The sequence below is a fragment of the Styela clava genome, chromosome 4, assembly GCF_964204865.1.
Source record: "Styela clava chromosome 4, kaStyClav1.hap1.2, whole genome shotgun sequence".
NCBI lineage: Eukaryota > Metazoa > Chordata > Ascidiacea > Stolidobranchia > Styelidae > Styela > Styela clava.
In genome coordinates this window covers 22324843-22350680 of record NC_135253.1, presented here as the reverse complement: position 1 = coordinate 22350680, position 25838 = coordinate 22324843, and the positions used below count along the sequence as shown (strand labels likewise).

The window sequence follows — 25838 nt, the reverse complement described above, 5'->3', positions numbered from 1 at the left end:
CAAAAATAAATAATGCCATAAACACCTGGTGGCATTATTGATGAAGCCTAGTCACAATTTTCAGATGAATTTTTGATACCAACATCAATTTCAGATAATAAAGTAAGAATATGAGAGGAGGATTAATGAGGAGTGGTCGTTAAAATTATTAATCAGTGTAATGTATGTCCTTACATTTTTTTCTAAATGGGCATCCATGGATTGTTCTTACCTCTGTAAACAATATTCTTCAGAAAAATCAGCGGTTTATAGAAGTTTATTCGTTTACATTTTAAAATGTAACTGGCCATGGGAGGCGCAGTTCTTATCATTTCATGGTGGCTCCTGCCACGAACGAACGTGGCGTCTCTTGCCATGGTCGTATCTGAAATGCTGAGTAGTCAAGTGTTGTTTAAGGCCATCTGATGTTGCATATGAGACACAATGCAAAGATAGCATTGATGAGAACCTTTCATTTCGATGCACAAATACTCAAAGTTTTTAGACTTGAAATATGTATTAAACATCTCGTTGTTTCAATCCATTAAGGCAGGGGTCGGCAACCTACGGCCCGCGGAGTACTATAATCTGACCTGCGACGCTTCGTTGAAATATAGTAACAAAACAGCTGCTTTGACGATTATATTCTTTACATAACACAATTTATTTTGAGACACGTGTAGACTAAATTATATTATAACCTAACAAGTATATAATTCACAATTACTCGTTTAATGAGCCTATAATTTAGTTATAACTAGACAAAAAGCAACAAAACGCAGAAAAATTGATGCTAAGTGCAAAAGGTGCAAAAATGGCGCCGAAAATATTTAAATGTAATTTTTTGAGATGCAAGGCAATGAGAAAAAAATAAATCTATATTCTATTCGAGAGATGTAAAACTGCTTGATATTTATTACAAAACATATCATCCGTTGGGGTTTTTCAACTTTCTAAAAATATGTGCGCCCCACCAATGACTTGCAACCTCTAATTTTGGCCCGCGAGCGACAAAAGGTTGCCGACCCCTGTATTGGGGTATTTAAAGAGATCTTACTACATGCCTTGGTTTGTGGCAGTACAATTTTAGCCGTCATTGTTTCTAATTTGCTGCCGTGGTACCCACGCCTCATGCCATTGTTTTGTGGCAGCTAAAATGTCAGCCGGCATGGTCTGACCGTAGAGGCCATGGTTTGCGGCAGGTTCAGACGCCACAAAGTGGCGAAAACTGTACTTGGGCCATGGTGCGCTCCCGGTCTGCTGCACGCACTGAAGTTGTCGCTGCCTCAAAATACATGCTCGTCATCAAAATCATCTCCACAAAAATTAACATCGCATTCTATATCAATGCAGAATCCTTATTCAACCTTATTACGGATGCAGTTCATGACTCAGTTGTCAAATGATCGCCCTTCCCATCACGTCTTCTCAAGATTGGTTCATATTTGAATGACATGCAGCAAAACCAAACCCCCGATCCACTCTTCTAGCCCCTAACACAGGGGTTGCAAATGGCGTCCCGCGGGTCAGAACCAGTGGTTAGCTGTGGCCGGAACGGCGTTCCGGTTGTTGGACATTTTGCTGCATTTGCGTTTCTGTTGTTGAAATAAAATTGTGGTACAGTTTCTCTGATTAACTTAGTTATTAATTTATGTTTTGTTACATTATAAATCGTGTGTCTTTTTACGTCACATCACGCAAATAATTTAGTACAGCAGTAACGTGTAATAAACGTTTCCCAGTCCTTTGACCCCGTGGAAATTCTTTTTATACCTTTTTAATAATAAGTGTAGGCGCCAAATCGGAGTCGCTATCTAGCGCCAACACGCGTTAACGGACGGTTGCTCTCTGAATCGTTTCGAGACTCCACAATAAAAATACGCGTACAAATCGCCTTTTGAAATTTCTTGTTGTCACGAAAAAGGTACGTTTAAAATGCAGTGTACGTACGATTGAAATTCAATTACAGTTGAAAGTACGAATCAGTATACAGTTGTCAATTTGTACGGTTTTCTAAACAGAAATAAAAAACAGTCTCAAAATATGTCACACAATAAAACTTACCAAACATCTAACTAATTAGCACTTAAAAAACACAATATTTATCAATTTAGAATCACAAATTAATCGAAAAAGCCAAAAATACAGCACAATTGTTTACCTTAAAATTGCAGTTTCATATCACTAAATAAAACATAAAATACGATAAATCAAAGACTTACTTGACGATGTAGCCTTCAACTCAAAGAACAACCAATTATTTGACTGGAAGCTATTATTTCAACTAGCTCTATATTTGATCAGATCTAACAAATAAACACACAAAATATCATGAAATAACTACTTGCAACTGTTTTCCTAGCCTACTGAGAATAACGAACATCTAAACGCGAATAGAGCTGGGAAAGATTCAAAGGTAACTTTTACTAAATATATGATATGACTTAAAAACCCGGTTCCTGAGACCTCAAACAACTAAAAATCTAACAAAACTGGAGAGCAGACAATCACTGCCAACATTCCCGCCCAGAAAGCAGCGAGCGAAAGAACGAGCGTTGCCAGAAATAAGCAACAACACAAAGAGAGCTGGCCTAGCAACACAGGAAAAATTAGCATAATTCTATGTTCTAATTTGTTAATAGTCTGTAAATCGGGGTAGGTTGTCATCAGAAAAATATCATAAATTACACTAGTACTAAACCCTACTTGAGCAGCATTAGATATGCCCAATACAAACCTAGAAATAACTACAAAACAATACTAGAAACATGGCAACATCAATGTGTGAAATTATGTTGCAATCGCAGAATACGCAAATCACAAAATCAGTCAAGTGTGAAATAAACGAAAACAAATGCGAGGCGGTTTCATCCCGGCCCCTTGGAAATTTAAAATTTGCATCCACAAATTTACAAGATTTCCACACACTCAAAACACATCAAACACACTCAACAAACATGCCAGAAAGAAATTCTTTAAAACGAAATTGAAAAGTTACCAAATTATGTTTCATCACACTCACGCAGAAGTACAAGTTTAGTCACAGGGCGTTGGAATATGGAATATTTGGTTTGAACACCCACGGAACGAACCCTACCCTTGCTATCCTGGTAAGTTTCAATGACTCGTCCCAGCAACCAAGTGTTTCGTGGTTGATTCTCATTCACAACAAGTACAATGTCATCCTTTTGAAGATCTCGTTGCACTTTGTTCCATTTTTGTCGACATTGAAGAAGCGGAAGGAATTCCTTTCTCCAACGTTTCCAGAAAACATCCGCAAGATATTGGACTTGCTTCCAACGCTTTCGAGCATACATGTCCTTGGTGTCAAACACACCTGGAGGAAGCATTGGTTCCTCTTTCATCAGTAATAAATTATTTGGACTTAATGGAGTTAAATCTTTAGGGTCGTTCGATACTGTAGTTATCGGTCGTCCATTCACAATATTTTCGCATTCGCACATAAGAGTTCTTAAACTCTCATCTGTCAACACTTGTTCACAGCAAACAGCATTAAAGATTTTCCTTATAGTTCTAATCTGTCTCTCAAACACACCACCATGATGAGATGAAGCAGGCGATTGAAATATCCATTTGATGTTTTTCTGTAACAAATAATCATGAATTTGGTTTTTGTTCCAAGATTTAATCGCATCTCTGAGTTCTCGTTCACCAGAGACGAAGTTAGTGCCATTATCAGATCGCATCTCAATAACTTGACCTCTCCTTGCTATGAATCTTCTAAGAGACATAATGAAAGCACTAGTGTCCAGACTGTTTGCTATTTCCACATGTACAGCGCGCGACACTAAACAAGTAAAAAGCACACCATAACGTTTAACCTCGCTCCTTCCTTGCTTGATCAAGAATGGACCAAAACAATCCACTGCAACATATGTGAAAGGAGGTTTATCCGGTATCAAGCGATTCTCAGGTAAGTCCGCCATTAATTGAGATTCAGGAGGACGTTGTCTCTTCCTGCAAGGAACACATCCTCTCAAAACACTTCGCACCAAAGCATTACCTTTTACGATCCAATACTTTTGATTTATTTCAGCTAACACATATTCACGACCGTTATGACCAGTTGTTCTGTGGACATAATCTATTATTAAAGAAGCAATTTTACTTTCTTTTGGGATAATAATTGGATGCTTTGCATTAAACTCAACATTTGCTGCTCTGTCCTACCTCCTACACGAAGTAGTCCGTTTTCCAAGAATGGTTGTAAATTACATAAAGAGCTTGATTTTGGAATTTGTTTTCCTTTGAACAAAACATCAATTTCTTTTAAAAAGTATTTTCTTTGTTCATGCTTTATAATTTCCACCTCAGCCAGAATCATTTCTTCTACAGTTAAAGATTCAACAGGTCCAGATTTCAAATTGCAGTTTGATCCAACAATTGACTTTAATTTGTTTATGTAACGTAACATCCAAGCAATTATTTTCTTCAAGTGATGCCAATTTGAATATTTAGCAACGACATCATCAAGAACACATGGTTGATCTTTCACAACAGCAAAACATTTTTCAGGCAATTCTTTCTTAATTTCCAAATTTCCATCAGACACAGAATGTAAGAAATCAGGTTGTTCAGGCCACTCATCATGACATTTCCATAAAAAACTTGGACCAGATTTCCATTCCGGATAATTCAGGAAGGCATCCACTGACATACCTCTGGAGGCAACATCAGCCGGATTCAATTTAGATGGCACATAATACCATTGGTTAATTTCAGAAACTTCCTTGATTAGATTTACTCTGTTAGCAACAAAAGTTTTAAATACTTTATCCTCATTAGCCAAATAGCGTAACACCGTCGTACTATCTGTCCAAAAATAAGATGCAGAAATTTCAATTTTAAGCTCATTTCTGAAAAATTTATCATTGCGCGCAGAAATAGTTGCTGCACACAGTTCGAGTCTAGGTATTGTCGAGCCTTTCAATGGTACTAGCCTAGATTTTCCACAAAGTAACACACAGTGTATTTGTCCAGATGAATTCAACATCCTGAGATAAGACACAGCGCCATATGATTTTTCAGACGCATCCGAAAAATGATGAATTTGAGTTTCTACAACTTCACCGTAATCCACGGGTACAAAACATCTTGGTACATTAAATTCCTTCAGTTTAGGCAACTCAGAAAGCCATTTTAGCCATTCTTGTTCAACTCCCGGTGGTATTGGGTCATCCCAACTGAACTTCTGTCTGCAAAGCATTTGCATTAGAACCTTCACAGGCTGAAGCACTGGTTGTACCAGGCCCATTGGGTCAAAAATAGAATTCACGACACTTAACATGCCACGTCTATTACGAGGTCTCTCTTTAGGATTAACAGAGAAACACAAGATGTCTTCATCAACGCTCCAAATCATACCTAGAGCATGTTCAAGAGGTAAAGCGTCAACAGCTAAATTTAAATTTTTCAAATTCTTTGATCTCATATCTTCAGGAATTTCGGCAATAACATTGCGATCATTACTGATCCATTTTAAAACTTCAAATCCGCCTTTTGCGCAGACAGCAGAAATATTTTTCACGAGAGAAACGGCACTTTCGGCATTTGGTCTTGAATCGAAAAAATCATCCACATAGAATGAATCGTTAATTGCATTTATAACACTCATATCAAAATCATGTTTATTGTATTCGGCAGATTGTTTCAATGCATAATTACAGCAACTTGGGCTGCAAACCGTTCCAAATGGATAAGCTGTCATGCGAAATTCTTTCATGGGTTTATTTATGTCGCTGTCTTCCCACCAGAAAAATCTAAGATAATTTCTGTGTTTTTCGGGTACCTTCACTTGTAAAAACATTGAGCGAATATCTCCCTGTACAGCAACCACATTTTTGCGAAACCTTGACAGAACACCAACCAAGTTATTGGCCAGGTCCGGCCCCTGTAACAGAACGTCGTTAAGGCAGATTCCTTGAAATTTAGATGAGCAGTCAAATACTACACGAATTTTCTTCTTTTCAGGGTGATAAACGCCATGATGATTAATATACCAAATTTGACCTTCACTTTCAGTAGAATCAGAAACTTCTTCTGCATAGCCCATAGTTAACATATTTTCCACAAAATCTTTATATTCAGAATAAAAATTTGGATCCCTAATAAATCGACGCTTGAGCGATTCGGTTCGCTGTTTCACTTGCAAATAATTTGAAGGTAATTTCGAATTTGGATTTATAAATGGCAAATCAATTTCATAGTGCCCGTCATCTTTCAACTTAATAGATTCGCTCACCCTATCAAGGAACATTTGTTGTCGAGGGGAGATTTCTTCCTTTTCATTATTAGCCGAATCAATGACATCCGTGCACATTTGACACAATGGATGCACTTCATTTTTCACAAAATAATTACATGGATTACCTTGATTGTCATTCTTCTTAGGTGGACAACTAATCATCCATCCAGCAACAGTCTTAGATGCAAAATAGTCATGAGGGCCATAGGCAACTTCCAATGGTTTGTGCAATTTAGGATTATCCTTGCCAATCAAAAGACCCACTTCAGATTTAATATTTGGTATAACAACATTCTTAAATTCAATAAATTGATCCACGTCCTTTTGAGAGGGAATATCAGATTGCTCAACACCAATTTTATCGTTTGAAAATAATGGCGTCAATGACACATATTCAGATTCATCAAAGTCCGAAATTTCAAGACCTTTCACAATCATACTTTGTTTACTTTCAGTTTCATTATTTATTGTACGAACATTCAAATTTATCTTGAGACCATCAACATTTAACTTGTGCATAAGAGACTCACTTATGAATGAGCAAGTGGAACCATTATCAAAAAATGCGTTCGTCACAATAGCATTTTTGTCACCATTAACACGTACTTTAACAGGAATCACATTGAGCAAAACCTTTTCATTTTTAGATGTATTAACAAAAGCATTGAATTTGGTTTCAGTTTCAGGTGTTTGAGAGCCAAAATTTTTCAAAACAGGAGATTCATCACCTTTTGTCCCAGAATGATTAATTTGGATTTTGTCTGGAGGATGAAGAACCGTTGTATGTCTTCTCTTGCATCCTTCAACCTTACAAGGCTTTGTTCGCTTACAGTCTTTGCTCCAGTGACCAGGTTCGAGGCATGAAAAACAAAGCTTTCGGTTCCTGACGAACTCAATTTTATCTTCATAGCTCAATTCACGAAATTTAACACACTGATTCAAAAAATGATCTTTATTGCATTTAACACATTTTCGTACAGGCCTATCAACAACTGATGTAGCAAATGTTGATCTATAGGGTTTCAGACCTTTCACAGGGTTCGATTGCTTTGGAGGTGAGTTTGAATCATTAGAAGGCAGATTCGTGTTTTCACGAGTTCGTTTTCGAACATAATTCGCCAAATGTTCAACTGTTAAATTCACCTTCTTTTCATTTAAAACATCATCAACTACAGACAGCCACCCTGCCCTCCAAGAATGAGGCATTCTCATGGCCATCTTATCAATTGTCATAATAGATACATTATTATATTCAATTCCTATCAATGTATTCATACAGGACATCAGCTCTGCGGCGAACATTGTTAGGGCATCTTTATCAGCCAATTTTAAATTAGGACCACAGGAAACTGAATTTATACAAGCTTCCCCTATTTGATATTTTCGTCCATATGTTTCATCAAGCAACTGAATTGCTTCATTATAACATTCAGATCCACGATGCTGGCAACCTTTGACCAGTGCATGAGCAGGACCCTTTGTATATTTGAGCAAATACACCATTTTTTCTTTAGGGCTTTGAACTCTACTTCCAATTACAGTGTCAAATATATCCAAAAAATATCTGTACTCCGCAGCATCTCCAGAAAAAGTAGGGGGTTCCGAAGGTGGTAAACCAAACTGAGGTTGGGGTACATAAATTATTTGAGGGTATGACAAAACTTGATTAGGCATAACAGGCATTTGGGTCACACCTGTCAAAGGGACACTATTTGACAAAGTCACTACAGGTACAGAACTTGCTTTAGGAGCAGTATAGATTGGAATCTGACTAGCAATTGAAATAGGTGAGGTGAATGGTAAACTCACACTCATTTCAGGTATTCGAGTCACATCGTTCATAGTACACGCACTCACACTCACCCGGGGAGCTACGGTACTATCATTCAGCATACAAGAACAGGTAGTAGCCACTCCTGAACTAACATTCAACACATTTCTGGGACACATTCTCAACTGCAACATCACCACCCATAGTCACACTAACATTTTGTGGATTACAAATTTCAATTTCAGAGGCAGGAATAACCGACTCACCATTTTCCCCGGCGATGGTCCTCCTCCTACTCATGGTACTCAACATATTCGTTCTGGTGACTTGTGTGATCTGCGGTTGTGAAAATTGTGCAGTTGTTACAGGTAACATTACAGGTGCATTTTGTACATCGGGTTCAGGTTCTGATGGTGTAGTTACAGAATTTTGTGTCGATTGTTGGTTAGTAGTATCATTAGCAATAACAGCAGATGGGGATTTATTAACAATTATCCCACTTTCTGCTAAAGTTTCATTAAAGTCCATGTCCAATCCCAGCAGTTCTCGTCGACTTCTGTCTTCGATTTCTTGCAGGGTTCTTTGTTTACGTCGATCGAATGTAACGTTTTCGATCTTTCTTTTTTGTTGTATTTCCTGGCGACGACGCATAAATGCTTCTCGCTTACGTTGGTTTTCAATTCTAATTTCTTCCTCTTGACGTTGCTTTTCTTTTCTTATTTCTTCCTCCTCAACTTGTTGTTGTTGCAGGAGTTCTTGCCACTCCTTTTCCAGCGTCAAGTCTTCAATTTGGTTATTTTCTTCCCAAATTTCTTTTTCTTGTTGCAACCGGTTACCGAGCTGTTGTTTCTCTAGCTCAGTTTTTCTTTGCTGACTTATTTTTCGTGCTTCATAGATGTTTTCTATTTGCGACTCACTAAGAGCTGATTTTTGTGACTGGACAACAGATGTTGATCGATAACTTGCACTACGAAACGTTTTCAAGCTTCTTCTTTTTGAATTTCTTGACAAACAATCCCGAGTTAAAACAGTTGATTTCTTTTGTTTCACTTTTGATCTTGTGGTCATTACATGTGTGTTTGTTGACATTTCTTCAGCAACACAAGATGCTACAGACTTCTCTTTATTAATGTTCTTTCGCGAACTTAGGTGAGAAACTGAATCCACATCAGGTATTCTTAGGAACAAGTCTTTACTCACACCACTAGAATGATCACTCACAACATTTTCACTTGCCAATGCAAGACTTGATTTAGGTTGTGTTTCAACTGACATTGCAATTATTGTTGTTTCATGAACGTCTGATTTTGCAGAACCGTCATTTGTTGTTGAATCATCTTCATTGTCCTCGACATTTAAGTGAGCATCAGCCGTTGCCATTTTTAATTTAACTTCAACCAGGCAACTTCAGAATTAATGTGCAATTTTCTTTTCAGCTTTTGTGCAAACGTCAAAAAACTTATGTAGGCGCCAAATCGGAGTCGCTATCTAGCGCCAACACGCGTTAACGGACGGTTGCTCTCTGAATCGTTTCGAGACTCCACAATAAAAATACGCGTACAAATCGCCTTTTGAAATTTCTTGTTGTCACGAAAAAGGTACGTTTAAAATGCAGTGTACGTACGATTGAAATTCAATTACAGTTGAAAGTACGAATCAGTATACAGTTGTCAATTTGTACGGTTTTCTAAACAGAAATGGAAAACAGTCTCAAAATATGTCACACGATAAAACTTACCAAACATCTAACTAATTAGCACTTAAAAAGCACAATATTTATCAATTTAGAATCACAAATTAATTGAAAAAGCCAAAAATACAGCACAATTGTTTACCTTAAAATTGCAGTTTCATATCACTAAATAAAGCATAAAATACGATAAATCAAAGACTTACTTGACGATGTAGCCTTCAACTCAAAGAACAACCAATTATTTGACTGGAAGCTATTATTTTAACTAGCTCTATATTTGATCAGATCTAACAAAAAAACACACAAAATATCATGAAATAACTACTTGCAACTGTTTTCCTAGCCTACTGAGAATAACGAACATCTAAACGCGAATAGAGCTGGGAAAGATTCAAAGGTAACTTTTACTAAATATATGACTTAAAAACCCGGTTCCTGAGACCTTAAACAACTAAAAATCTAACAAAACTGGAGAGCAGATAATCACTGCCGACATTCCCGCCCAGAAAGCAGCGAGCGAAAGAACGAGCGTTGCCAGAAATAAGCAACAACACAAAGAGAGCTGGCCTAGCAACACAGGACAAATTAGCATAATTCTATGTTCTAATTTGTTAACAGTCTACAAATCGGGGTAGGTTGTCATCAGAAAAATATCATAAATTACACTAGTACTAAACCCTACTTGAGCAGCATTAGATATGCCCAATACAAACCTAGAAATAACTACAAAACGATACTAGAAACATGGCAACATCAATGTGTGAGGTTATGTTGCAATCGCAGAATACGCAAATCACAAAATCAGTCAAGTGTGAAATAAACGAAAACAAATGCGAGGCGGTTTCAGATGCTAAGTGCAAAAGGTGCAAAAATGGCGCCGAAAATATTTAAATGTAATTTTTTGAGATGCAAGGCAATGAGAAAAAAATAAATCTATATTCTATTCGAGAGATGTAAAACTGCTTGATATTTATTACAAAACGTATCATCCGTTGGGGTTTTCAACTTTCTAAAAATATGTGCGCCCCACCAATGACTTGCAACCTCTAATTTTGGCCCGCGAGCGACAAAAGGTTGCCGACCCCTGTATTGGGGTATTTAAAGTGATCTTACTACATGCCTTGGTTTGTGGCAGTACAATTTTAGCCGTCATTGTTTCTAATTTGCTGCCGTGGTACCCACGCCTCATGCCATTGTTTTGTGGCAGCTAAAATGTCAGCCGGCATGGTCTGACCGTAGAGGCTATGGTTTGCGGCACGTTCAGACGCCACAAAGTGGCGAAAACTGCACTTGGGCCATGGTGCGCTCCCGGTCTGCTGCACGCACTGAAGTTGTCGCTGCCTCAAAATACATGCTCGTCATCAAAATCATCTCCACAAAAATTAACATCGCATTGTATATCAATGCAGAATCCTTATTCAACCTTATTACGGATGCAGTTCATGACTCAGTTGTCAAATGATCGCCCTTCCCATCACGTCTTCTCAAGATTGGTTCATATTTGAATGACATGCAGCAAAACCAAACCCCCGATCCACTCTTCTAGCCCCTAACACAGGGGTTGCAAATGGCGTCCCGCGGGTCAGAACCAGTGGTTAGCTGTGGCCGGAACGGCGTTCCGGTTGTTGGACATTTTGCTGCATTTGCGTTCCTGTTGTTGAAATAAAATTGTGGTACAGTTTCTCTGGTTAACTTAGTTATTAATTTATGTTTTGTTACATTATAAATCGTGTGTCTTTTTACGTCACATCACGCAAATAATTTAGTACAGCAGTAACGTGTAATAAACGTTTCCCAGTCCTTTGACCCCGTGAAAATTCATTCTATACCTTTTTAATAATAAGATTTGTATTGAATTGCTATGGATACTCTTATAATTTTACACAAACATATTTTATATAATGTATTTGCAGTTCTGTAAACGTCCGCGTCGTGTTGGGAATATTTTACATTTTTGTGAATTAGGGCGTTCCGGTTGTTACAATTTTTCCAGCTCATCGCTGGTTCACAACCCGGCCCGCCAAACTATCGATTTTGACGTGGGCAAAAAATGCATGTTTTTTTTTTGTTCTTTTCACTGCGTTAAATCTTTCGACGTTTTCCTCGACGCCTTTATTACTGCAAAAAAATTGTTTTTTGACATGTTTTAACACATCAAAAATAATGAATCTGATCCAAGATTATCGAGTTCTTTGCCCTGAACGTTTTTACTCCCGTGACTCCAAATTTCGTTTCGTGTTTTCACTCGAGCGTAGTGAGCACGTGATGTTGGAGAATTTTACTCTAATGACGTCACGGGACAGCTGACTTGCTATTGTTCCTTATCTCAGTACGGTATATCTTCGGCATTTGTTTACTGATTCAGCTGTTTCGCTTTAGCGGAACCTAGTTCTCTGTATTAACGTCCTTATCAGTCTGATCTACTTTTAGTATTAGTTACAGTACGTCGGTAACGTATGTCTGTATGTGTGTTATAGAATTCTGGAGAGCCAGCAAACCAGATGATCAGAACTTGCTGAATTCAGGATTTGGTTAATTTGTTATTGGTGCTAAGCTAACCTTTTTGCTCAATAACAACTGCTAAAATCAGAAAATGGTATATACAGACATGGCAGTCTGGTCAATTAGTACTACAGTCTGACAGCAGGATGATAAGATCTAGTCTAGATAGTGAAATATCAGAATAGCCACAAAAGTCAGTGAACCACCGCGGTAGGGTGGTTCACGTAACCGCTGGTCGGTTACGGCTTCCTCCACCATCAAGTCCACGCCTCCGAAAAACAAATAACTAGGTTAACTAATCCCATACCCAACATGGAATGGTAACCATACGATAGGCCGTGGTTCGTCATATGGTTAAGCCGTCTTATCGTTTTTTTCTCCCCGAGAATGAATATGTAAATTCTATCCTATAATACTAACAAGTTTGGGACTATACTATTTTAATATTTTCGTATTTCAACTAACAAATAATGTGTCAGCGTCTGTTTAACACTAACAGTATTCGTATTTGTACTTATAGATATAAGTGTAATATTTAATAAATATACTTCTAATGTAAGAAAGCAAATCTGTAATCTGGATACTTTAATACCAGAGTTAAAACCCTGGAGTACAGATTTTGAAAAAGCAGCAAAAATGACTGAGTGGCAGTCAATCGTTTCTACAGGAGTGATACAGAATTCATACGGATCATTTGTGCGCTCAGGCAGAAAACCAGCGGAACCTCTCTTCCAACATTATGTCGATCCAGGCGAAACATTGCCAGGAATCGCACTAAGATTTGGAACTTCGACCGAAGAATTAAGAAGGATAAATAAACTTCATTATACGGATTCGATACAATCTCGACAATATTTATTAATACCAGGACAGAAAAATGGTGAATCATCACAAAATTCAGCAGTAAATAATGCAAAGTCAGAAAGTCCAAAAATTCTTTTGAAAAAGGGTAAAAATTCTGCGGAAAATGAGTCAAATTCTACGCCGCAAAAACCAACAGTAGCAGAAGACAGTGTCCATGATTTTCTTCAAAAACTTGATAAACAAATAAACTCAACAATGAAAGTGACATCAACGATGCTTTCTGAGAAAAGCGATATTGAAATTCGTAAAAATACTCACGCACCTTGTGCCAAATTCATGAGGAGAAAACCCTCGTTTGAATCGGCCACGAAAACAACTTTTTCAAACTCTAATTCATTTCATCAAGACACAGATGAGCTATTCCAACTTTAGTATTATTTATCTGTGTTTTTATAGCATATCTATTAGTTCAAACATTGAAAAATGTCATTTTTTACTTCACTATATCGCTGACACTTTTGGGCGTATGATCTGTAATTTGTTGTCCTTTTTTGATAAATCTCGTTTTAAAACAGCAATTTAGACATAGAACACAAACCTTTGTGCTACACTTTTCGCGCAGTATGTAGCAAGACTCTGTATATAAGGTGTATGTTTTCCTGTGCATTGATTTTGTAATCCTGACCAATCTTCAAAAAGTCAACAATGACATAACAATTGAAATTTCCGCTCAAACAAATAGTTGGCGTAGCAAAAATGTTAAATATATGGGGGAATTATTTTTGGAACAAGGGAAACGTCCATGTCCACAAGGTGACCCAAAAACAGATCTTAAAACAGTTTATTTGAAACATATTCTAGAGGGAACATAACTTTTGGGCAACGCTTCTTAGATTACTGAACCTTTGAGTGAGTGTTGAATAAATTGTCATAAATAAGTTTCATGGAGTATTAAAAAAATTTATAGGTTTTTTTTTCGAGTCTTCCTGAACACAATCATATTCGTCCAAATGTCTGAAAGAGATTCACAAATTTATTTATATGGTTTTTTTGGGTAGCAACTTTGGTTGTCACTATCAATTATGCTCCATTGTCCTCCTAGTGGTGAAAGTGGCAGAGACTGCGTAATAAATTTTTTAATAGTTTAGTAGTTGAAAAATATCAGGTGTTAGTTATGTAGTTGAAATGTGTTTTGTTCACACACATTATTATTTTCTTTTGATATATTTAATACTCACTTATTAATCATGTTGTCCTTGTAATTTTGTTTTTAACGACCATACCTAAAAGACTGCTTTTTTCACTTTTGTCAACATGCACTTGGTTTACGGGCATATACTGACATCCAGTGTTCCCTCTAAGGTGTGCGCGTGTGCGCGCGCACACAGCTTTCGGAGGGTGCGCACACGAATAGATTTACTGCGCACAAACATATTTCGATGTAATGTAACAATGTGCTCGATTGGCAGGTTGAGAAAGTTTGTTGTTGACTCACTTATTACCCGGTTAGAACGCCGAAATTTCTTCATTGGTTTTTGCACAAATATCAGTCATTTCCAAAAAAGTGCGCACACGCTAAAATTTCTGCGCACACATACTACAAAAAATTAGAGGGAACATTGCAGTGACATCCATTATAAATTCACACCTATTATGAATCACATGTATGTTAGTGATTGCTAAAAACTCCTCTGCTAGTGATTTAGATAGTTTTGAGTGACAGATTGTGAACTTTTGGGGTTAAACTTACCTTAAAAGAGAGAAAAATTTGTTTTATTGTTTCACACCAATGATGTTTTCAACATTTCAAATTTGACAGGCATTCATTAACGCGTAATATAATGACAGGGTAATCTGTATAGTCTTACTAGACTCACCTTTAGACTTGGCATTACAATGGTCATCCATAATAACTTTCCTCAGAGATGAGCTCCCTCACTTCCACATGACTTTGCTTTTAGTCAATTTTCATTTGTACTATATCTTGTATTCTAAATATTTTGTTTTGCATGGAGATCTCTAGCAAATTATTTTTGTTATTTTCTGTAGCAAATATGAGTTTGACGTCATTTGGTTTATGTATCCCCACTCGCCCAGGTGTTTAGTGTTCGATGTTTTGTTTACACTTCATTTTATCTCTAATGTGGTTTTAGGATAGCAACCATTGAGCCAGAATCCGACTTTTTGTCATGATTAGGGCTGGTCATTTCTCAATACTATTAGATTTCAAAATCTGGATGAAATATCTTTAGGATTTGATTTGGGAGTTAATAACATTATATCGGTTTCATTCAACTACAATTTAAGATTCAGTGAGATTGTATCTATTTGATGTCAAATAGCGTTTATTATGGTTGTTGAATAAAATAGGATTGGTTGGGCATTTCCAAATACTATGATATTTCGAAACTTGTGAAACCATTCTGTTGAATCAAATACTTCACTACGTCGTAACTTTTATATACGTTTTGAATCTTTCCGTGGAATTGGGGTAGTTGATATATTTTCAAACTAAAAAATAATTTCAAATATATTTAAAAAAGTAACCCCATATAAGGTAGCTGTCCCCCTGTAACCCTAGGAATGCAGGTAGATGGGCCAGCCCCTCAGAACTGCGCCCTTGCTCAAGAGAAAAAATACATGCTCGTCATCAAAATCATCTCCACAAAAATTAACATCGCATCGCAAAAATTAACATGCAGAATCCTTATTCAACCTTATTACGGATGCAGTTCATGACTCAGTTGTCAAATGATCGCCCTTCCCATCACGTCTGCTCAAGATTGGTCCATATTTTTTCAAGTTTTTTTCATACAACAATTAATACTATTCAAAATGGGTGTTTTTGTTCAAAAATACTGTTTTGTAATTTCATCATTTCTGCAGTAAAATCATGAAATTCAGGAAACTGACCGATAAGATATTAAAGAACCATATTTTAACAAACTTACTAAAATTTTAGCTTCAGTTACTAATTCTATTATGGAAAAATTATATGATTGAATCATTTTGAATGTTTTCTATACGCACATTGTTTTTTATTTACTTTTCCAAATCTACCTATATATAGAGTGGCATTTTGTGTTCTTCATCATGTTCAATTTTTGATGCTCCAGTGTGTTTACCAATATGGACTTATGGAGGTAACTAATTTTGTTTGCCTATTTTACATCAAGTTGTGAAAAGGGACGAAAGCCTATGGTGATATTCACTTGGCTAACACAGACAGTACCCGAACTCGTGATATAACTAAAATAAGGAAAATCGAAATGAAACTATCGTCTAACCCTAACCTGGTACACACACACAACGGGAGTACTTAATTTTTGACTAATAAAAATAGCACTAGAAAATTTCTTCCTCGTAAAGTTCTATCCTCGGATGGTTTTCTCTATGGCAGGGCTACTCAACTGGCAGACCGCAGTCCAAATCCGGACTTTTCGAGTATTTGATTCGGACCGGCCCCAATTCTTTATTTTGGATCATTAGCCCAACTTTACAAGTTTCATTTTATAAAATGCCCTTTATTGTTTTGAATATATATGAAAAGAACTATACCACCATAATAAACAATCTTGATTAGCTGATAATCATTAGCCGGTCGAGGAAGTGCGCGTTTAAGGATGCCGAAATATAATTTCTGGAAACACCGGACCCAAATAATTTTGAAGTTTTGTATGCGGATCTTCAGTAAAAATAGTTGAGTAGCCCTAAATTCTATGGTTCCGATTATCGCATTAGGTATTCTTTACAATTAATTGATGTCAGTGTTTGGTGCTCCCGAAGTATGTGTACCAGGTTAAGGCTAGGCCATAATTTCAGTTACAAATACTATGGGAGTCACTTTGCTAGTCCTTGAACTCGTAATAGAACTAAAATAAGGAAAATTGGAATAAAATTATGGCATAGCCCCAACCTGGTGCACATACTACATTTCGGTGTCTGCTATCTTGGTTCACATACTTCGGGAATACCCAGTGTTGATCCTCAATCCTAGATCTCTAAATCAAATCAGCATTGAGTAAAGTCTTAGTGGCATGGTTACTTTGTCACAAGTCTGAGTGATTCAATTTAGATCATTGCTCCCTAACCTTTTCCAGTTTTTGACCCACTTTTCTTGCCATTTTTTCTGTGCGACCCGCAATGAGATATTACTAAAAGAGAAAAAATAAACAATGTATCTCATGCAATTTAAAATCAATGTGAAACTTGAGTTCGCATATTGGACATTTTCAAACAAGTCCCCACATGATGACGGTGCCACAGTTTCATGATGTAATTGAAAACTGTATGTAACATTTGGAAATGCTTAACTTGCCCACCTTGAATAGCTTCGCCACTCACAGGTCGGGAAGCACTGATTATCATTGTATCCCCATGAAATAATGCAAAACTCGAAGTTGCACAATGGTTACAGACAAGCCCACACGTGATGATATTGACAAAATTTTTATGATGTAATGGAAAACTTTATGTAACGTTTGGAAATGCTTGATTTGCCCACCTTGAATAAGTGACTCACTATTTGGGAAGCACTGATTTAGATGACTTTGATCCATAAAAAAGGTGACTCTATTCGCCCCCATACTTGCTTGTATCCTTATAAAATTATATTCTTGTACTATTTCTTATTTTAGTCATGTATGTTTCATTTATATACTAATGTGTATGATTATGCTATTGTTCTTGTCAATATTATTATGCTGTCAGAATAGCTGTTTTCATGTACTTTATGATGTCATAATTATTATTTCTATTATAATTCATGAACACAATTTCATACTGTAAGCTGTGTAGACTGTGAAATTAATTTTTTTTAAATAAATTTTAGATCTATCGGTAGTTTTTATTAAAAAATAAAGAAAATGGCGAATGTACTGCTTCAATCGCCCTCTCAATTGAACATGGTACGGACTGCAATATCTTGCCCCACCACTCCGAGGGAGGTAGGTGACGGTATGGAAATGGATAAATCTGAAAAACAAGAAAATTTACTTCCCAAATATATAACCCCACTTTCAAAGACTTCGAGCGGGTACTCTACCCCAGTTTTACTTCCTTCTGACAAGATCACACTCTCTGCAAAATCACAAGTTCAAAGGTCAATAAGTCAGAGGTCAATTATGGATCAAGAGGAAGAGTTCCTGCACAGAGATTCCCTACCAAGTCCTGTCCCATCTGATGCGTTATCACCCAATATTGAAAAATTTTTGATCGAAGAGAAAGCGGCTCTAAAAGATCATCTGGAAATTCAAGTACAGGTGAGACTGGTTTTGTCAGAGTTTTCATCTATTTGATGTGTTTAAAAGAAAAGTATGTACTTCAGTTACCATATTTCTCTATGTATAATACTCACTGCCGGTGTCGAATTTTCATCTCTAAAATTAAGGGATGCGTATTACGCATTGGTATAGAATATTTCAAAAAAATCTGGACCTCCTGAAGTATGCGTACCAAGATGGCGCACAACCTTAACATATTATGTGTGTACCAGGTTAGGGTTCAAGTTGGACGACATCTTGGTGCACATACTTCAGGAGTACCAAAAATCTTTTATCACTTTTTTACACGCAATTGTCAAATAGGTATCACATGCATCCGTCTCATTTCTATTAGTTTTATGTGACAAAGTCTGTAATAACCAGATCACACCAGGGCAACGCAATATATTTCAATAACTTTAACTCGTTTTGACCACACGCCATCCTGGGGCTCCTGATTCTTGTTTTGTCCGTTTTTGACTGCGGGTTTCTTTTTGAAGTGGAACCTGTGCTTCGTCGCAAAAGCAGCGGTTTTTATGAAAGATTGAAAATAAATTTTATTTACACTAGAATATACAAATTCAAAAATGGAAATACTAATAAAATAAACAATTTTACAGATTTAAAAGCTCTTGAATTTTATTTGCTAATTTGGATCAGGGGTGTGCAAGTGCAACCTGCATATGCGGCCCACAAGGAAAAATTGTGCGGCCCGTGAAACAATGCTAAATTTAGTTTAATCTGGTTTAATCCAATTTTCTCCCAGTGATTTGAATGTGACCTAGCTGTAAAGGTTGCACTGATTTATATATTTCAATAATTACTATTCTAAAGCGATCATTCATTTTTTATTTCCAGGTTAATCAAGAACTCAAACGACTTCTAGTTGCTTCCATTGGTGAAGACATGGGTTTCCATTACGAGAGGATTGCAACAGAAAAAGCTCAACTTGAAATGGAAAACGAAAATTTGAAGAAAAAATTAGCTGCTCAGGTCTGTGTGATGAAGTTTTTTTACTTCTTGCTTTTAAGCAATTTGTCTAAATTGTTTTGCTTCCGTGTTAGTACGCTTTGAGTAGGAATGATCCAAGATTGTTTTTTCAAGAGAAGCAACAGAGATTCATCTCGTTACGAGCATCTATGACAAAATCCTGATTTTTTTGCTCTCGTTTTTTCAAGAGTTATATAATAGGTCGGGATAGACGAATAATGTCTTTTAAAAGAGCACTTGCAAAGTTGGGGACGGCACCAAGATGCAAAGATCTGCAACTGTGTAAAATTATATTACAGCATTTCCTGTCAGAGATTGCCAATTGAATAGGATAAGATTCACTGTATATCCTCGTGAATAAGCCGAGTTTGAAAAACTAAAAAGTTGCCAAACTAAGGGGTCGGCTTATATGCGCATGACTTTGATCACTCAGCGAAATGACATAATGCTATTTTACCGGTGATTCCAAGAGCTACAACTCAAACCATGCTAAGTTCTCACAATAAAGAGCGTACACACACGCCATTAGGATAGGATTTATATATTTATCCCAGGGGAGAAAAACGCCAATAGGATGGCTTGTAACTTATAGGGCATACCAAGTCCTCTCGTTCGATTACCAGTCCATGGGGAGTTTGTAGACAATTATTTGTTTCAGATACAGACTTGATGGTCGACGAGGAAGCCATACCTGACCATTTCAATCATTGATGCTTTACTTGAAGCAGATCAAGTTTACAATACAATTAAAACAACTGTGATGTATTTAATTCCACAGTTCTGTTGGTTCATGTTTAATAGAGACGTTGGCAGAAATCATTGTGTTTTTGGATTCATGCAAATTTAATTTAGTTTGATTCCCTGCTCCTCCGTTTATGTAAAAACAACATTTACTGTAATAATATTGTCAGACGTTAAAAGAAAGCTACTTTCCGTTCCAGCATAAATGTCAGATGCCTGAGATGAGACAAATTTTCAGACCTAAATATTCTATAAAGTTTAAATAAAATCATATCGAATATAACAAATTTTGGTGCTTCAGAAATATGTGTACCAATATTGAGGTAACTAATTTTGTTCACCTACTTTACATCCAGTTATGTAAATTGTAAAGGGACTGAAACCTATGGGCAGGGGGTATATTCACTTAGCTAACACAGGTAGTCCCCGAACTTGTAATAGAACTAAGATAAGGTAAATCGGAATACAATATGGCCTAATTCTAACCTGGTACACACAATACGGGAGTACCCAATTTTAAATCCCATAGCAAACACAAGAAACCTGCTATGTGACGCTGATCCATTTTTTCCACTTTATTTTATCCAGGAAGAAGAGGCTGAAAGACTGAACATTTCATGTGATGTCTGGAGAAGTAAATTTCTTGCAAGTAGAGTTCAATGTGATGAAACACAGGAAAACTTAATCAGGTTTGTTTAATTTTTTCCCATTCCGAAATATTCAAAGTGTTATAGCAGGGGTGCACAATTTTTCAAAATAATCTTGTCGCGTGCTACGCACAATTGTGGTATTGTAAATTACCTCCCGTAAAACAAACAAATTTCAATAATATTACATAATAACGAATATCTATTCATTGAAACAATTTAATTTCCTGAAAAAAAACTGCTGATTTCGATATAAACGTGATATTTCAATGTATACCATAAATATTTTTTTTTACAAAATCGTTCGCGTGCCACATTTGAGCGTATGGCGTGCCAAATTTGGCACACGTGCCCCGTGTTGTGCACCCCTGTGTTATAGTAAGAGTAAATCCTTGAGTAAAGCAAGAAAACCAGTTGGCTTCAATTAGTTTTGAATGTTCTCATCTATGACGGACTATAAATCTCTTCACAATTTCGAAATTTGCCCTTATATATATATTTTTTTATTTTCCCTTTTGCATTTAAGTATACTTTTGCACAGGGTTCGGGGGGATGTAAATCCTAGGGGGAGGGGGGGTCACCCACTATACGGGAGGTGTAGATAAATCTCTGGTTACATCAAAGGTTATATTGAATTTGCAGTCATCACTCAAAACACGCATTTCATAAATCTTGTGGACGTGGTATATACTTCTAATATAGGGTGTCCAAAATGTCTTACAAGTTCCTAAAATTGCAAAGGTAATTTATCGATACTTATATTATTTTGGCTCTCATAGATGTATTAAATGAAGTAAAATTACTTGAAAAATTACTGATTTAAAAACAATAAACTTGGTTAAGTTATAACAAAACATAACAAAATTGAAACTTTATGAAAACCCTGTAGATATTGGTTTTACTATTCAGTTTTAACAATTTTTCAAGACTGCAACGACGTCATCGTGAGTTGGAGACAGCAATTCGAGGATTATTACGGGAACATCGCATGAGATCAGAACATCTTGAAGAGATTCTCGAAACTTTGAAACAATTGCATGGCGCTTTGCAATGGGGGAAGAAAGGTTGGATTTTTTATATCTGGTAATTTTTTTTACAGTCAACTGTTCTGCAACGTCGTCTATGTGCCTGATGATTTCCAATGTGTACCAGGTTAGGGTTAGGCCATAATTTCAGGTACAAATACTACGGGAGTCACTAGGCTAGTCCCCGAGTTCGTAATAGAAATAAAATAAAGAAAATTAGAAATAAATTATGGCCTAACCCTAACCTGGTACACATACTACGTTCTGATGTCCGCCATCTTGGTTCACATACTTCGGGAGTACCAAGTGTTCTTCAACATGGTCTATGAGGCCTGAAGATTTCCAAAGCCTAGAGTTTTTATGGGCTTACAGTAGGTCCCAAGAAAAACGTATGGCTGAAGTTAAACCAAAGTTTGGAAGTTCAAGCTGATAAATATACACAAGGGTTTGTTTGGCCATTGTTTGGATCAATACTAAAGACCTGAAGTGTGGAATTTGTGCAGGGGCATCCCCGGGGGGAGGGGGGGTGCTTCCATTTGAAGTATAAAAAAAAATTCTGTATCATACAAAGCAATTTTTCATAGCTTGAAACGCATTTTAGATGTTCAAGACTCTTGAAAACCAAAGTTTTTTTGTCATCCGCCCGGATACGCTAGCTGTCCCCAGCTCAACTGGAATAAGAAATTTCAGAAACTCTCATTTAAATACTCTCGGCTACGCCTCTGGATCTATGTACAAAATATACAATATGCAAAGTTTCAGCTTAGTATTTACAACATTCCCTTTTTAGAAAACCAAACGAAATCAAAGAAAAGGGATTCAGAAATACCTGTGGATGAAGACTGTTTAAAACTGTCTAACTTAATATCGTCCCAATTACTGGGGTCGTCTCGGCCCATTACATCGAGGACAACAGGATACAAAAAATTCTTATCGTCATGGAAACGTATCGGCTCAACCGGAACCAGTCCACACACCATGCAACCCGAATATGAAGTCAAACCAACGCTTGCGGAAAAATATGTCTTACAATTGTTAAGAGAAAATGGCCCATCACCGACACCAAGTGTTCCAAAAAATTTAGAATATTATCCGAGTCCCGTTAATCGCAGAAGTAGTGGAACTGTTACCGGGAGGTTTCATCCGCACACTAAATATGATAACATAACTCTTGCTTGTTGCAGTAAATGTAAGGGAGAAATACATGTTATATAGTCTGGATTTTTCGCCCAATTCAATATAAATAAAATTGTCTGACCCTCAACTCACATCGAATATGCCCCTGTCTACGGTCCTTGTTATTGCAACATTTTAAAGCCTGTATATATATATAATTTATGGTGCTCCCGAAGTATGCGAACCAAGATGGCGGACATCGGAACGTAACAGGTTAGGGTTAGGCCATAATTTCTTTCCAATTTTCCATATTTTAGTCCTATTATCAGTTTGAAGACTAACCAAGAGCCTCCCGTAGTATTTATACCTAAAATTATGGCCTAACCCTAACCTAGTACACATATTACGTTCCGATGTCCGCCATCTTGGTTCGCATACTTCGGGAGCCCCTAATTTATAATATACATGTTTTTCTTCGATTTATGAATTGCTTGCACAAGTGCCTTGTGTGAATAAAACTTGTCAAAAATATGTGACAAGCGAGAATGTCGAAACGCCTTTCTAATGGTCTTTGGGCTACTTTCATTGATCTTAAACTGACTAGTACCGTAGGTGTCAATGTTTTCTTTTTCAAACGAATTTCGTTAAACAATGAGACTCATTTCTAAGTATAGTTGTGGTCAACCCCTGCATTGCCAATAGATACTGAAACTATATATATAAATGCGGCAGTACATACATTACACATGAGAACCACTAAAAAAGAAAGATATTTCAAAATGAGAATTAGATATGACTCCTTTAAAACTGATTCTAATCTGTCATAAGTTTCCAAACTTACTGATGAAGACTGTAAGCACTTTAAAATTTATATTCATTAGTAATAAGAGGCATCAAGTTCAATGTATTATTTTCAAGTTCCCAACATTACTCGGAAACTGAAATTTTTGTAAGATTATCCACAGTTCAACTGTTCGTGTATTTTATTCAACAAGTTTTATAATTTCTTATGTTGGAGATGTTATTGTTTTTGTGTAGTTTTAAATAATGATTAATTTCAAACTAGTTTTAGTTTTTCATTTCCAAGTTTTATTCATGTCAAATTTTTAAAATGCATTTCTGAGGTATGACTTTTTTCTTTCGAACATGGTATTGATATGTTATTTGGTGTGTGAGAACACTCATCGAACTGTCTGAATGATAGATTGCGTGTTTTCACTGATTTATGTCTCTTGAAGACCCATCAAAATATACCATACAGCTACATATCTTCCAATACTATGTATTCAAAAAATGCCCAGCCCGAAATTCGATTTTTTGTGACATGAAAATGTTTTGCAATGGCAATTTAAATGGTGATAAATGGATAAGGTGTGTCATGATCAAAGGTAAGGATGCCACTTTTGGATTTATGAATCCCATCTTTTTCAAAGCGAGAGACTTTGATTCAAGATTCGATTAAAAAAATATATATTCAGAAGCGAAGCGGCAAACCTAATTAAAAATATGCATTGCAATAATACTAATTAGGTATAGAATACTGTAAAATCTCCCCCCCCCCCTCCCCCTTCGCTCATCCCAAAAGGCTCACCTAGTTGGAAACGCCTCTACTATTGCATAAAATATGTCCAAACATTTTACACTGTTAGATATTTTCGTGAAGGTGATGATACTACGTGTAAATACAAAGTAAAATACCTTCCTTAAGTCCTCCCTGGTTTCACTAGTGTATATATTATGTCCAAACAGTAGAATGCGTAATTTATAACTTTTTTTAAATTTTATTCAAAGGTGCTAAATGCCGATGGTGCAATTATTCATATATCAGTGTTATGATGTAATAAAAGCTTTTTTTTGTTTGTGTCTACATATCTTATGATGTAATAAAATCTTCCCTTTTGTGTTCATATATCTGTGAAGGTTTTTGTAGGTTTGCGATTGTGACATCAGCAAGGATTTGTGGGCATTAGGTTTGAGATCTGACCGAGTATCCCGGGGGAGAGGAAAGCCGATAAGACGGCTTATCCATATGGCGAACCACGGCCTCTCGTCCGGTTACCATTCCAAGTCGGGTATGGGATTAGTTTTACTGTATTGTTTGTTTTCGGAAGCATGGACTTGGTGGTGGAGGAAGCCGTAACCGACCAGCGGTTACGTGAACCACCCAACCAGGTTGAGGTTAGGCGTTATTTTATTCCGATTTTCCTTGTTTTGGAATGCACCAGCACGCAATTCAAATATTATTGCCAACTTGATCGTTCCAATTCTACAGTGTCTCGTAGACGTATGGGATTTGAGGTACAATAATATTTATCTCAAAGGAAGGAAACTGTAGAAAATCATTTTATCACTCGTTGACCAAATTTATTAGTTTAGCTGAATGTGCCAACATGAAACTCATAACTACTTTATTTCATTATAAATATTTCTATAGTATACATCGAATTCGCTATTTCGAATAGTTTTCGTAGCACTTAGTCTTTCATCGGTTGCCGTAGCGTTCTCAGAAGTGAGTAGCTATTACTTCTGAGTGGATCAGCGCGCGACTCTGCGTAGAGCAAATATTCAAAACAGGGTGTGCAACCTTACAGAAGGGCAAGATACAAATAACTGGAAAGCTTGTTTCGTGCCGGACTTCATCTTCGATAAAAAAAAAACTTTTGCGTATGCAAGCCTTATTTAATATATATACTCTTGAATGTTAAGATCGCTTATTAAACTTAATGCTCTGAGAAAATAAATTATACTCCAAACCGTGGATCACTAAGGGAATTCGCAAGTCCATCATTCACAAAAATAATATGTTCAAAAAAAATTTTTTGAAAGGTAATACACTTCAGCGTCTCCACTTCAAAAAATATAAAAATATCTTAATGCACTTGCAGAGAAAATCGAAACAACTGCATTATCGCTATGCCCTCGAGAATAACCGGGGAGATATCAAACAAACTTGGAAAACTATTAACGAGATCATTAAGACTAAGTCCAGAGATGATACATCCATCTCAGAATTGAAACTCGAAAATGGTACCACAGTGACAGAC

At 36.6% G+C, this 25838-nt stretch overlaps 4 protein-coding genes across 4 annotated transcripts; 2 read left to right on the top strand and 2 right to left on the bottom strand.

Annotated features, from left to right (window-relative positions):
* Positions 1-2981: 2981 nt before the first annotated feature.
* Positions 2982-8086, bottom strand: LOC144422134 (uncharacterized). Its single transcript, XM_078111970.1, has 2 exons — positions 4171-8086; positions 2982-4084 (listed from the first exon to the last, which is right to left on the bottom strand). The coding sequence occupies exons 1-2, from the start codon at positions 8084-8086 to the stop codon at positions 2982-2984; spliced, it is 5019 nt and encodes a 1672-aa protein (XP_077968096.1).
* Positions 8087-8142: 56 nt separating this feature from the next.
* On the bottom strand, positions 8143-10459 carry LOC120337192 (uncharacterized). Its single transcript, XM_039404911.2, has 2 exons — positions 9912-10459; positions 8143-9702 (listed from the first exon to the last, which is right to left on the bottom strand). The coding sequence occupies exon 2, from the start codon at positions 9393-9395 to the stop codon at positions 8166-8168; it is 1230 nt and encodes a 409-aa protein (XP_039260845.2). The 5' UTR covers positions 9396-9702; positions 9912-10459; the 3' UTR covers positions 8143-8165.
* A 2275-nt stretch (positions 10460-12734) lies between these two features.
* Positions 12735-17846, top strand: LOC120326909 (lysM and putative peptidoglycan-binding domain-containing protein 1-like). The gene has a single exon (XM_039393269.2). The coding sequence runs from the start codon at positions 12847-12849 to the stop codon at positions 13444-13446; it is 600 nt and encodes a 199-aa protein (XP_039249203.2). The 5' UTR covers positions 12735-12846; the 3' UTR covers positions 13447-17846.
* Positions 17847-17878: 32 nt separating this feature from the next.
* On the top strand, positions 17879-24701 carry LOC120326894 (golgin-45-like). Its single transcript, XM_039393255.2, has 5 exons — positions 17879-18275; positions 19134-19268; positions 20595-20695; positions 21581-21717; positions 22469-24701. The coding sequence occupies exons 1-5, from the start codon at positions 17880-17882 to the stop codon at positions 22891-22893; spliced, it is 1194 nt and encodes a 397-aa protein (XP_039249189.2). The 5' UTR covers position 17879; the 3' UTR covers positions 22894-24701.
* Positions 24702-25838: the final 1137 nt, after the last annotated feature.